The following is a 14,799-nucleotide window of genomic DNA, read 5'->3' as shown; positions in this document are numbered from 1 at the left end:
TCCTGTTTTCCCCAAACGTGTAAATTATAGGCTAGCTCCTTTACGTTTTAACAAAGAAATGGCTGGATATTTTTACAGCTCTTTTGCCTAACCTGATCACATCCTGCATTCTGTCTGGTGGTGATAATGTTTTCTTTTCAGAGGGGCCAGCATTTGTGGCAAACTGTGGCAGTGGAGAGGGAATTTTAAAACCCATTTGGAGGGGAAAATCTTTTTCAGCTTAGAGTGTGAGCTGAAATGGATCTCTCATTCTGCGCTTCTCTCCCACTTCCTGTATCACACCATTAAACATCCTCCCAGGGACCAGAAGCTCCAGGAGATTGTTTAATCACTTCATGCCCAGTATCATGGGTACCACATTTGCAGGATGTGGGGCATGATAACCTCCTGTGGTTAGGAGAACAGCTGTTCTCAGTTTTTAACACATGCAATACAAAGTGAAATAGTCACACAATTATCCTCATGGCTAGTGACAGAAAGGAAAAATGATATAGGGGTTAATTTGGCCACATTCAAATAACTGGTATGTTGTAGAGCCTAGTTTGAACACAAGTTCATGTTTTCTTTCTTTGCTAACTTTGTTTATTTTTATACCATTGACCCCGATAGAGGATTATGAGAGCTTTCATGGGAAGAAGGGGTTAGTATGCTGAGGGCTGATGATGCGAATTTACTTGGTTATTAGTGTACCATATAATAGACCATAAAGCACATCCTTCTGGCTCCTGGACCCTCATCAGCCCTCTCACACATTTCTGCCAAACTGTTCTTTATACCGGAAAAAAAATTCACACCATTTTATGGATGGGTTGGCTTCCAGAGCAAGTGGGCTGATAATCTAATCTTCTTATGTTTGAGAGAGAGAGGCCATACACCATAGGTTCTGAAAGTGTGATCTCTGCACCAGCAGCATTGGCACCACCTAGAAACTTGTGAGAAATGCAAATTTCCCCAGATCAACTAAATTCCAATCTGGGGCGGGGGTGGGGGGTGCAGGGAGGAGGTAAGGCCCAACAAGCTATTGTTTAACAAGTGTTCCAGGATTCTGATACCCATTAAAATTTGATATCCATTTCTATAAACAAGATCCACAGAAAACACTTTTGTTCACAATCAACTGCAGGGCAAAGAAAGAATAAAAATATGGTCCCAGCCTTCTGTGAACTCATCCAGTGTTGGTGAGCTGTACCTATCTGCACACATGAATTTGTATATGTTTGATCTACCAATAGAACAGCGGTAAAAGTAGCATAGTGACGTGCCTCCTTGGTGGCTATGTGTAAAACCCTCTCACAAAATGAAAAATACGGGCAAAATTCACCATTATACCATTGATGTTACCAAATCATCCTTTACTCTTTCCAGAGATGGGGGAATGAAGAGTGTTCATGAAAAGCTTAACGGTAGGAACCACAACGTTCATATGATCAGTGACTGAAAAGGGATAAATAGCCTCATACTTCTTTGCTGCTGCCTTTGCCTTATGAATCAGCTCCAGCCCCGGGAACCTGAGGCTAGGTCAAGATCACAAAGCCTCCTTTGGGCTCAGCAATTAAACAAATGTGCCATAGACTTTCCCTTCTACTTAGCTTTTATTAAAAGAAGCGCTAGGGTACTGAGATGCAGTACATCATATTTATTACCAAAATTATTAACAAATATACAAAACTTATACATGTAATTTTCTTACATCCATTTATTCTCTATAATACTGATTTTTGTTCAAGTAGGTTATCTACAGTATGTAAACATCCCTTGGATTGACCTCACACAGATTAGGAAAGCCCTCTAACCCATGCTTTTATCAGATACTTCTTTTTATTTGGCTTTCATTTGTAGCATCTAATCTTCACATTTGGCACATGGAAGAGACATCTACAGTGCAAAAGAGGCAGATTTTCTGGTTTCGTTCTGAACAATTTTGCAGGGGCACCGTTAAAGAGCCGAGAGAACAGGGCACTCTAACTTGATGGAGTTGGAGCCATCCTAATGCCAACAACTCTTGGTTCAGCCGTTAAACTTGAGCACAAAGTCAATGCCTCTTCCTTCTCCCATCCCCCACCCACCCATCATGCAAGGCCGATTCGCCTTAACCTTGTCTCAAAAGGGTTAAAAGAAATGCCATCCATCCCAGGACAAGTAGGTTAATTTCACCGAATAACAAGCTTTCAGTGTTCTTTTGTGTGGGTTGGTTTGTGCGGTTTGATGAGCCAGCAAAACTCTTAAATGGAGAATAAAAGAAGATTTTTTTTTTTTTTTAAAGGGAGGAAGAAAGACAAAGAAAAGGATATGAGGAGTCAGACTTTCGTTCACTCGCCACCTGTGTATGTAAGACCAGAAACTCTTAGCGGTGGCCAAGGGACCAAGGCCTTGGCGAGTGGCAGAGAAAAGCCAAGCTCGTCAGAACTTAACCTTGGGCTCCAAGCCCTGGCAGACAGTGTCACAAAAAATTGAAACGAAAAAAGGAAAAAGAAAAGAAAGGTAATTGGAGTTACTGCCCCCCCTCTTCCTGTGTTTCCTTTTGATTACTTAACTTAAGGTAACCAAGTAAAGCTGATCCAGAGAGAGCTCTCTTCGCCGCTCACCCTCTTCTCGCTCTCCAGCACAGTATTGCTCGTGCGGTTGGCGGCGCCCACGGTGAGCGTCCGCCGAGAACGTCTGGGTTTGGACGCGCGCCTGCCTCCCGGCTTCCGTCACCACAGGGGCGCGGGCCCCTCCGACGCCCCGTAGAGCTCCGCCAGCTTCCGGAAGCGGGGCCCCCAGTCCGTCAGGAAGTCGAAGCTCTGCTCCGAGTCCGACGTGGCCGACTGCAGGGAGCTCAGCGACCCGGCCACGGAGCCGTCCCCCTCGAACATGTACGTCTGGAGGGAGTCGAAGGGCGGGGCCCACAGGTCCATGTCAGCCTCGTAGAGCTTGGCCAGCACGTAGCTGTGGACCGTGCTGCTCACGGCGCACGTCTGAGGCACGTAGCGGGAGAGGCTCTCGATCTCGGGCAGCATGTCCTGCCGCGTCTTGGGGGCGCCTCCCCCCTGCGCCTCCCGCGGGTTCCACATGGCCGCGATGTCGAAGGCCTCGGTGTCTTCCTCGCCGCCGCCCTCGTCGTCGTAGCGGACGATGTTCTCGTGGATGTTCTCCTCGTCGTCGATGATGTATGGCTGTTTCCGGTGCCTCCTCATGGACAAAATGAGCAGCACCAGCACTGCCGGAAACAAAGACGACAGGATATTTACCCGAGAGACCTGGCTGTGTGTGCCGTGACTTGAAATATTCATGATTGACCACAGGTACCGGGAGAGTTCTTTGGGCTGTGAGCTCAGGGACCGCGTTTGGATACGTTAAACCACAGGGTCGGCCTCGTTCTCACCCGTTCTGTAGGGCAGGTGGTGTAGGCACACGAAGCCTTCTATTTTTTTCCAAGCGGTCCACTTAGGAGAAGTTGTATGTAAAGTCTCGTTGCATTAGCTTATTGCTTCGAAATTGTGTGGGGGTATGTGTCCAGCCAGCCACCCAAAATACAATCCCGTTAACTAAGCACAGAGCCTTGTGGCCCGCCATAGAACCTATGCCAGGGATCAGGACAGTATACATTTCTCATATTATAACGTGGAAATCTTATTATGTAGGTGGAATACGGCTTTTTTTTTTTTTTACCATTAGTATGTAAATAGGATCCTGCTGTGTAAATATCATACACTAATATGTATGCATGTAGACATAGGCTAAGTATGAATCCAAGTCTTAGTCTTTTTATACCTCTTTCAAAAAACAAGTATAAGTGATGGCTGTTTTCCAATAAACTGTGATTCTTCAGACAGCCTTCCATTAAGGCGGTGGTGGGGACTCTGGCTCCAGTGATGTTCGTGGAAGGGAGGGAATGAGGAGTGACATTTTATATAATTCATCATGTTCTCAAAGAAGCACCACGCTGTTAGATGTGCCCTTGCAGATTTGGATAAAATTTTATCCCAACAAACGTATTTTTTTCCAGGATGTGTTCCCTGGGGTTTAAAGGGGAGAGAGAGATAATCCCATTGAACTGTTTATCTCTGTGACTGAAAATGTTTTCCAGGAAGTGTGTTGAGGTTTTAGCCGTAGAACTGCTATTGATTTTTTTTCCCCCTGATACGCTTTGTTGCAGCTCGTGAACAGTAACAGCTTGACAACATTGCAAAATAAAACTGCAGTTTACCAAGGGGGACAAAAGTGGAATTTGGTTGTATGCCCAGTAAGATTATGAACTGACAAAAAAATTCACAGTAACGATTTAAAAAATTTGAATGTAGAAGGTGCTTTCCGTAAATTGCATTTAATAATGTTCGTACCTAATATTTTCCCAAATAGCTTGGGTGACAGAATGCACACCCAGGAAACAATGATATATTCTCGCGTGTTTTCTGTGTGTGCAAGAATACAGCTCATGGACTACCGGATTGTGTGATTTCAGAGAAGTGGACTAACAAGGCCCTAAACAAGTAGGGGCTTAAACTGGGTGTGGGAGGCTGGGGCGTGATCTGGATGGATGCAGGCTGGATAAATGGGATTCTGTGTGAACATGCTCTGTTTGTGGGGTTCAGTAAACGGTTACTAAACTCAAATATTGTTTTAGGCACTGTGCAAAGCAAAAGAGAAACGACACTGATGATTTTTGCTCTTATAACTTATAATCTAAGGAGGTTGTGGGCACTGATGGTTAATGCAAGTCAGGCAGTGATAAGGCCTATCAGAGGGTTCTAAGTGTTGCAAAGAGAATACGGAAGCAGGGCCAGGTAATTCTTCCTAGGGGCCTGGAAAACCTTCACATAGATTACATTGGGATGCTAGTGTGGTAGTTTAGAAAATGCTAGGAAGCAAAATTTGAAAAGTCTTTGAATATCTTCTGGAAAGAATTCTGAAGATAGAGAACTAGGCAGCTTATAGATCTGGTCCATCTTGTATTTGTTGTACAGAAATCTTACATATATCTTACAAAATAAGGTAAAATATCTTATTTTTTAGGTAATCTGATTTAAATAACAAGTATTGGATAATGCCCTGAAAATCAGATTCTGGGAAACATGGTCCTATTCAACTGAAAGGCTTCCCGGACAGAAGAGAGTCCGTTCTAGGGGTGTTTTTTTCTTTAAGTATTATAGGCACAGTCCAAAGGGCCTATGAGATTTTCTAGGAAGTAGATACATACTGGAGACATGAAAAAAAATCCTGTAAAGTCAAAATTGCATTTATTTAATTGTCCACAAAGTGTATTTTGTTGACAGATCCACTGCAATTGAATCTTACTCAGTTTTATGAATTATATTTAATTTAGGATGTGCATTCTTAGAAATAAGAGTGCCTAAAACTGTGAGGATTGTAAATAAAGTTGCATAGCTCTGCTCAGTTTAGCTCCTGAAAGCTGTCTATTTATTCCGTACAATTCAAAAGGTAAGGCATAATGGGCTTGGGAAGCACAATATAAATTGCTCCTTGCACACCATTTCTAGCTTGAGAGCCTCTCTGTGCCAGTCTTTTGAAATCAGTCTTTCCGTAATGATGGCTTTTTCTACTCTTTGTGGGCAAGAGTGAACTTATAATGCAGACATTTTCCAAACATAGAAGTAGGGACAGCCAGTTTGGAAATTTCTCCTAGGAGCAAGTTCCTTCAAAGGCCTCTTATAGTTTATCCTGTTCTGCACTCAAGGACTCCCAATGCCATCTTACGGACAATCAAGGAATTGCAGGAAGGTGTTATTTGTCAATGCAGACAGGGAGCAGAAACCAGTTCTCTCTGATCCAGGGATCTGAGGACTTAGAAAAGTTAGTTATTTATATTACTTCTCCCTTCATATAGCACTGAACTAAAACGACACAATCAAACCACATGTTGTATTTGTAAATGTTTTGTGAGAAGCATATTCCATAGACTGACCTAGAAATTCAAACAGGTGCTGATATTTTGCTGTAGAACCTTCTTTCTCTGGTGTGACTCAGTCTCGTGGTGTATAGGTGAACCTGGGATCAAGGGGTTATGGGGATTTCTGAATGTCTATTCTCACTTAAATCCGCAAGGCTGTACTCTTTTTCCTCATAGAACGCTAGGAGTTCTTTCACGTTGAATAATATTACTCTCTTCTGTGTCTGCTTTTTTTCTAAGCAAAACATGTGTGCAATGAAGTAATTCAATCAGAAGAGTTGGGATATATGTACAGATGCTTTTGTGGTGTCCAGAGTTAGTTTAGGTGTTTTGTTGTTTGTTTTTGAGTGTTGAGTTGAAAAAGAATTGCTCCAGTCGCCTGATACGCAAGGGAGGTGGGTAGCAGCCTCATTGTATGATTTGAGAGGAGGAATAAAGGGTTGTGTCTCGCTGGTGCTCTCCCACTAGCCTGTCATTGCATCTTTGTGTTTCAGCAGCAGTGGCACACCGGCCCCGTGGGCCCTGTGTAGTCTCTGCTCCCCCTTAGATGGCCGTGGTGCCTTGGAGGGGTGCTAATGCCCCCAGAGAGCTTGTTCTCCCAGACGCCCATGGGGTTCACTCTGTCACTTCTTTCAGGTCTCCGCTCAAAGGTCTCCTTTACAGTGAGGCCCGCCCTGACCACCTTGTTTGAAGTTTATTTATTTTGAGAAGGAGAGAGAGAGAGAGAGAGAGAAAGCATGTGTGTGGGGGGGAGGAGCAGAGAGAGGGAGAGAGAGAATCCCCAGCAGGCTCTGTGCTGTCAGCGCAGAACGCCGTGTGGAACTCGAACCCATGAACCGTGAGATCCTGACCTGAGCTGAAATCAAGAGTCTGACGCTTAACAGACTGAGCCATCCAGGGGCCCCTGACCACCTTGTTTAAAATGACACCTACCCTTGTCTCCTGTCCCCTCAGGATACCCTGTCCCTCTTCTCTGTAACACCGCCTCCAGAAGTTGAGAATGAACATTTAGGAGAAGAGCCTTTACGGCCCAGATACAGAGATACACAGTGTAGGGTTGGGCTGCATTTCGCTTCTGGCTCTGCCTCTGACAATTGGCCTTGGGCCCGTCACTATCCTTTTGTGATTTAGCTCCTATTTATTTGAAATGAAGGGGTTAGAAGAGGGGTTTCTTGTATCCCGCCCCAAATTGTCATGTTGATTTTGTGGTGTCAAAATGAGCTTGCTTTGTTCTGAAGTAAGCTTTGTGAAGACAGACATGTGTGTTTTATCAATCCCAGCACATGGAAAGGTATCCTGGCCCAGAGTAGATGCCAGAGAAACAGATTTTCTTTGATCCGGCCAAAGAGGCCACGCGTTCCTTGAAGGAAGGGACTATCTTTGGTTTCTTTCTTTTTTCCCAGCCTCCCTCTGTCACCTTTTCACCAAGCCTGGTGCAGAAGATCGGGTCTGAACAGCTGTGTTAGAGTGATGGCGAAGTAGGCACTTGCGGGACCCCACAGAATAGAAGGGAGCCGCTTGCTCACCTAGGAGGACGAAGATGCAGGCCAGGATGGCGATGAGGGCACCCCGGCTCAAACTGACCGGGAGCATGTAGGCCTCGGGGCTGCAGGACAGGACATGGCCGTCGTCGTCACAGCCGCACACCTGGATGGTCAGCGTGCCCGTGCTGCTCAGTACCGGCTGCCCGCTGTCTGCTATCAGGATGGGCAGGTAAAACACACTCTGCTCCTGCTGCCGGAAGCCAGACCTCCTGGTGAGAATCCGGGCAGTGTTATCTGAAGAAGACAGGGATTCCAGGATTGAAAAATGGGGAGAGGGATAATGGGAGGAAAGAAGAAAATGGAAGAACCGACGAGTGAATTAACTAACTTCTTGGGTTGAGGAAAGCAAGAGCCCAGGGATGGGATGTGGGATGGGCAGAGAGGGACGGTCGCACATTTCCTGGAGGCATTTAGCTGCAGCCACTCCTGGTTTGTGTGGATCAGCATTTGAATTCAGACACATTGGATTTTTGCTTGCTTCTAGGCAAAACCCTGAGGCCTAGGAGAGAAACCCTTTTTGAGAGTGTGTTTTACCCTTTGTGACATATAGTGCCCAGGGCGAACTGTTAGACTTCAGATCTAACTGAAATGTTCCTGTGAAAGCTTGATATAAATGAACAATCATTGGCCACTTGTGGTCCCTGTTTGTTCCCGCTCAGCAGGTTTCCAAGGCCACAGGGCTGCTTCGTGCCTCCAGGAAAAGAACGCTGACGAGCCTTCTTGGCTGTGGCAGATTGCTTATTTTTGCCATTTTGGCTGGAATTCACGTCTTCTGCTATTTTCTTTTATGTCTCTGAAACGCAGTCACCACCTCCTCCTGTGCTTTCTGAAGAACCTGCTCATTTAGCAGACGCTTACTTGAAATCCCCTAATCACATGATTGATACACCCTGTTATCTCCCCCCTTCTTGGTGGTCTGAGTTTACACAATATGAATGTGGTGAAAATTCGTACCTGGTCAGCAATATTAGTTTTTCTCCTCCAGTTTTAAAGGGGATTAGCAAATTATTTGATGTGTTTCCACAAAGGTGGTGTGTGTGAGTGTGTGTATTTATATTTATATTTGCCTAATGTAGTGTTTGGGGATCTTTTATTTTTTTTAATCTGTGTTTTCACGTTTCCTCGAGTGGGTTTGCGTCGTAAGTCATGTCTTTTTTTGCAAAGTTCAGATCATTTTCAGTAGAAGAAAAGTTTGAGAGATGTGGTAGGACATGTAGGCAGTGACTCTCAAAGCTAATATCGACGTGGATGGTCCTCTGGATGTGTTTTACATTTCACCGGGAAGAGTCTAGAACTACACAAAAACTTCTGAGAGCCTGACCAAAGTGAACATTATTAATACCAATATTTCTGGTTCTCTTTCCCTTCTTGGACATAATGAAGGATTATATTTTTCTACCCTCTTAAATTTTGGCACGTCTACAGGATTTGCTTTTGATAACGATAAATGGGCGAAAGTGATTGCTGTCACTTCCAGGCAGAAGCACCTAGCAGGTGGTATGTGTGTCTCTGTGTTCTCTTGCCTTGGCGTGGCGTTATGCAAGAACGTTTAAGGTGGAGATCCAGGCAGCCTGGGACACCGAGCTACGTGGACAGCTGTCCTCGTTGCTCACACCCACGATCAGCCTCATGTGAGCAAGAAATTAGTTGTGTTAAGCCACTGAAAGTTTGGTGTCATTTGTTGCTGCGGCATAGGCCAGCCTATTCTGATGAACACATTATCCTTCGTTAGCTCTTTCACTTCCTCCTTGCCTTGCCTTTTCATGGTAGCAGTTATGGTTTACTGAGTGCTCATGTGCAAATACTTAGTCTTTATACGCAGTATCTTATTTAATTTTCACATTTGATGAGATAGTGATAATCTGACCCTTTTACAGTGGATGGGTTAAGTCCTAGAGAGATTATATAATTTGTTCAAAGTTACTTAGTAGCAGAGCTGAGATTTGAACTCTGGTCTCTCTGACTCCACATAAACATTTCTTCTATTGTGCTGTGTAACTACTAATTTAGTTTAGTGATACTAACTCTAGAAAATTATCCAGCCAGTGGAAATCCCTTCCTGCTTTGGTACAGGCCCCTTTCCTCTTTTATTTCCTTCTCAGTGGAGGAATATAGCAACTCGTTGCCAACCTGAGGATTAATTAGTATCTCTGTCTACTCTACAGCCCCCCTACTTTTCTGTTTGTCCAGATTTTGTAGCTAAGTATTACTAATTCTTTTTCACAGTGTTAATTTTGTGTTTCCAGAAACCAAGTTTTTTTTCACACAGAATTCTGTTTTGTTTTTTATTTTTCAGTTTAATCAAGGCTAGGTTGTAAGACTTGTAGAAAGCTTGACCAGAGATGAATTTCATAAAAGTATTATATCATGCCTACTTACACAACATGTTTCTTGATCTTAGAATTATTTACAGTTAAATAAAAAAGATCAGAGCATTGTGTTGCTAAGTCTAGTCTTAGAAGGGGTCTGGCATATAGTAGCCACTTGTGAAGATTTTGTTGAACATGATAATTAGGGCTTTAGTAACCCATTTGGAAGCAATATTTGTTTCCAAGGTGACACAAAACTTTTTTTTTTTCTGAAACCGTTCCCAAATTCTAGTTCTACTCTAAATGCTTACTTTATTATTTTGTTTGTAACATAATTTATTGTCAAGTTGGCTGACATATAGTGTATACAGTGTGGTCTTGGTTTTGGGGTAGATTCCCATGATTCATCGCTTACATACAACACTCAGTGCTCATCCCAACAAGGGCCCTCCTCAATGTGCATCCTCGATTTTTCCCTCTTCCCCCATCCCCCCATCAACTCTTAGTTTGTTCTCTGTATTTAAGAGTCTCTCATGGTTTACCTCCCTCTCCCTCTGTCTGTAACTATTTTTTCCTCTTCCCTTCCTCCATGGTCTTCTGTTAAGTTTCTCAAGTTCCACATATGAGTAAAAACATATGATTTCTGTCTTTCTCTGACTCCAGGAAAATACACTTCACACCAGTGAAATACACTTAGCCTACTCGGTTTCTGATCTTGGGCCATTTGCTTTCTTATCTATCAAATGAGACAGTGAGAATCGGAGGGATTAGTAACTTCCTTGAAACCTTAGAAGATTATTAAAAATATCAAATAAAGCAAAGTATGGGAAAATACGTTTGAAACTGCAAATTGTTATACACACACAGTCCTCTTAATAATGCTTTGGGGATTAAAAAGGCGCTACTTGAGGTAGTGCCTGTTGTGTTTATAAAAGGATATCATGTGTAGGGCACGAGAGTCCTGACAGAGGATCCACCAAATCAGATGTTCAATTTTTCATGAGCCTTAGTAAAAGGTACTCATGGGATAATTGTTATGAGGAAATTAAGAGTTCGTTCTTTCTATTGAAGATGTGCTGACTTTCATTTTGGAAAACCTTCCAAGTAATGAGTCATTTCTTTTATAGTCATCATGTTCTAGTGGCTTTTCTTTTTAAAGTATTGGCTCCATGAATTGGTGTCCAAAGTCATCTTTAAGAAAGTTGCAGCATTTTGCTGCATATTGTTTCCGTACTGAATCTGACAAATAGTGTGAAAGAACAGAGTGACATTTCACTGAAAATTTGGAGAAACAGTGTAATGTATCATCCTCCCAACCCCAGGGTTTCCGCTGTAAAACCAGTCCTAAGGGGGCTAAAATCACTTTTTGTAGGAAGGATTTCCCTGTGAAGCAGATAAATGAATACTTCAAACTTTGATCCAATAAAAATGTTGGGATGTTTAATTGTAGTACTTCTGTTGTTATGATTTATATTACCCTTCCTTCCAGAATTGTTAGAGTGATTTTATGATAACATGTAGAAGGTTAAAGGAAAGACTTGGAGGAACATTTTCCACGTAAAAGAAAACAGGTTTAATAGTCTTAAGTTTTAATGGCAGAATATGATGGGGGGTGGAATTAATACTTTAAGTCTCAAATAATTGGTGTTTGAGACTAAGACCAGGCAGGCCTAGTCATGACTTTTTGTTACCCTTTGTTTAGATTGTTATACAGTGACAATTACTATTTTATAATGGGAATAAAAATGAGGCTAGTAGAGCCCAGAGAAGTGACGATCTCTCTCCGCAAGGTCAGACAGAAAGTAGCAGAGTTAGTAACAGAAGGAGTTCACTTGACAGTTTAAAATTTTTTTTTCTGATCTCCTTTGAGAATCATCTGGCTGGGGAACAGAAGCCCCTCCTTTTCCCACCTGTGCCCGATGAAGAATGTGCTAGGTTTACAAATTTCCTAGCTGATCAGAGTGCTTACTGGAAAAGAGGGGTCTAGAATTCCATTCCAGCTAAGTTGTAGTGGGGAATGGTTTCTAGAATAGGAAACCCCACCTGACTCTTTCTTTTTAAACCATTCTAAAGTAATAAAGTTGTTTCAGTGCTCAGACTACTCTTTGTGATCCTATATTTGTCCTTTGTTATCTTAGGCTTTGTCTCCCTTTTGTTCTGGGAGCTCTTTACTGTCATCCCCTTTGATGCTTGCCCAGACATGTTCCCTCAGGTTTCTCTCTTTGTCTAGTTCAATTTCTATCTTTCTCAGATTTCCCCCATAGTTATAGAACATACACACATGGCTGTTATCTGTGGGAAAGAAGGAAGGCTTTTGCCTGTGTGCCTGGCACAGTGTCTCACACAGAGGCAGCTCTCAAACATTTGTCAGCTAACTGAAAGTTTCAGAATCAGCAGAGGACATTCTTTTTTTCTTTGATGTTTTGAAACAACACTTTAAAAGACACTGCAAATGGGCATTAATGTCTTTGCTGCTGCTAAAGAGCAGGTGACCTTTGGCGTGACACTGTTTGCATGGTAGAGTAAACAGAAGTCTCCAGCCCAAGCTAGAAGAGCATTGGTGGCCACCTATCCACCTGGTTACCTTGGTTGTCCCGAATGGTGAAGTTGGGGTTGTTAGCAGCCTCGGGAGCCAAGCTGTAGTAGAAGTGCTGACCACTGTGTGGGTCGTCTAGGTCCACGGCACTCACTGTCTGGATCAGCTGAGGGGGTGACATGGAATCATGTGAGTCAGAGTCAGAAGAAAAATCATCAGGACCCCGTGAGATCCCAAGCCCTAAAATCCGATAGTGGATTGTTTTACCTAATGAGAAAGGCATCCTGAAACTTACCTGGAAACTCTCCATGGCATCACACCACTCAAGATTGAATTTTGGTCTTTATTATTGGGCCTGAGTACATATTTGGCACATGGTGAATGTTACCTGAATACTTCAGGGGTTAGGCATCAGCATAACAAATTCTCACACCAACACCAGTGTTTTTAAGCAGTCTAAAGAGAAGACTGGATAAGAACACCGTGGGATGCCACAAGGCCCTGCTTGTTTCTGTTTTCCATTCTTCTACTTCACCTACTTAACCTCACCATTTGGGTTAATATTTCGGGGTCAAATTGCTATCTTTGAGAAGCCTCTATTGAAAAATGACCAATACCTGGAAGAGAAATAGACACGTCAACATCTACTGTGTCAGGTTAATGGAACACAGCTGGGAGGGGATGGGTCACAGGGCAGTTGCTTTTGGTTGGCTGGAAGGGGAGCTAGGAAACGTGGAGAGCCCAAGATCTCGGGTGGGATATGTGGAACAGACTGGCGTCAGAAGCAGGGTTTGGGGGTGAGGAGAACAAAAGAAGGGATGGCTTTCTTTTGAGCTCTTTGGCCTAAACTTTGCCTTTTCCACAGTGCTTTTCAAAGTAGTAGGTTGCTAGGAGGGTTATAAAGGCCATGGTAAAAAAGCTACTAAGAAAGCGCAGAATATGCGATTGAAAAAGCAGCAGGCCAACTGGGAGGGATATAGAAAAAGTGTTGAATGGATGGTCACCTTCCTATGTGTTTCCTCTACCAACCAATGCCACAGATACCTCCCACCCGTCTTGGGCCTGAACCTGTAGACTTGACCTTCCTGCTGTTTAAAACGGGTTATGCTTCTCTGCCAGGGTAGAAACCAGAGCATCGACGGTCAGTTGGCGGGCCCAGGTCGGATTGCTTATTAGTCTATATTTCTTCCTCTGTAAATTAAGGGAGGTAATGCTACCCCTCAGTATACCGAAGTTTAAATAACAAGAGAGGGAGGCTCCCAGCTGGGGGCCTTCTGGTGGACACTGCGTTGTTCAGATCCCCCTTCAATGAAGGATTTGATGCCCCGGATTTGTCAGTCTCTTTGAGGATTGTCTCATTTGCTGAGAGTCACCTACCCACACTCACCACATCCTTCCAGGGAAGCCCTAGGCAAATGACTGATGTAGTAGTGTAAAAGCCTGACCATCCCATCTAAACTTGGGCAAACTAGTTCTAGAGCTCTTTGAAGTCATGCAAGCCTTGTTAGTGGGTCTGCATCACAGCTGGACTTCTCATTTTGCCTAGTCCTGCAAAGTCGTCCTCTTCTACAGGCATTGGTCCCAAGGGCATTCCTTAATAAACATCTTATACCAGAACTCCACTTTTGGATACGCCTCCTGCAAACCCAACTGGCAGCTGGCCTCTTTTGAACCTGAAGGTTGAAGGAATGGAGTTGCATAAAGGAGAGAGGTTGATTGAGCACTGAGAGATGAACTTGCCCCATGGCATAGCCTAGTGTCAGTTCTGCTCACATATGAGGGCCACCCTACCACCCTATCCCTACTGAGATAATTCCTGTATTTTCCATCTTTCCCACAGTGCCAAACACATAAAGACAGAATCTCTCTCTCTCTTTTTTTTTTTAACAAAACATACCTCTTACTGAATGTTATAAATGGTTGATTATATATAACTTGGCAAACATAGTTGGGTAAATCATTTCAGAATATCTGACCTGTGAAATCATAAATATATTGGTGAGATGAGGGCCCTGAGGTATAGGACTGGTCCATGATTGGGCTTTTAAAGAATGAGTCAGCAAAGACACTGCCTTGCTGGGTTAGTTTCTGGAGGCTAAATTTCTTTGGTGGCAAATTTGGTTATCTGTAGCAATTGGGAACATAGTGGCCTGCTCTCCTGCCCTCCGCTATCCTGACGGGTCAGATTTCCTTCTCAGCCCCACTTGCCATGCAATATTCTGCTTAGCTGGTTTCATTCTGCCTTTAGTCAGCATCAGGCATGTTGTCTGATTTCTTTGTGGGCCTCCTTCCTGGCTGCTTGCGAGGAGGAAAGCACATATCCTGCCTCGGTGGACACACAGCTGACGACTACCCGACGCCTCTAACACAAGAAGGCCTGGTTCTTTATACGCCAGACATGCCTACCGAGCTGTGTGCTTTTGAAAAATCTTCAAAACATGTCCCAGAGCCAAAATCAAGGGGTAGGACTTTCAGTATCTTGGGCTAAAGATGATAAATATGACAGACTTGTGGCTCATG

At 43.6% G+C, this 14,799-nt stretch overlaps 1 protein-coding gene across 4 annotated transcripts in view; it reads right to left on the bottom strand.

Moving 5' to 3' along the window:
* Nucleotides 1-1,621: 1,621 nt before the first annotated feature.
* CDH20 (cadherin 20) overlaps nucleotides 1,622-14,799 on the bottom strand; it is a 209,269-nt gene continuing 196,091 nt past the window's right edge. For 3 of the 4 annotated variants that reach the window (XM_086683133.1, XM_086683135.1, XM_086683134.1), the window contains 3 exons: nucleotides 12,328-12,445; nucleotides 7,417-7,668; nucleotides 1,622-3,199 (listed from right to left, as the gene is read on the bottom strand). In XM_086683133.1, the coding sequence (XP_086539259.1) occupies nucleotides 2,694-3,199; nucleotides 7,417-7,668; nucleotides 12,328-12,445 (876 nt within the window). In that variant the 3' untranslated portion in view covers nucleotides 1,622-2,693. Of the gene's footprint in view, nucleotides 3,200-3,815; nucleotides 3,999-7,416; nucleotides 7,669-12,327; nucleotides 12,446-14,799 lie in introns of those variants that run through there. The other variant, XM_086683136.1, reaches the window with a different exon arrangement.

This window comes from Puma concolor, chromosome D3 (genome assembly GCF_028749965.1).
Source record: "Puma concolor isolate L17-30 chromosome D3, mPumCon1.1.hap2, whole genome shotgun sequence".
Classification (NCBI taxonomy): Eukaryota; Metazoa; Chordata; class Mammalia; order Carnivora; family Felidae; genus Puma; species Puma concolor.
Note: the sequence above shows the minus strand (reverse complement) of the source record. Positions and strands in the feature narration are given on the sequence as shown.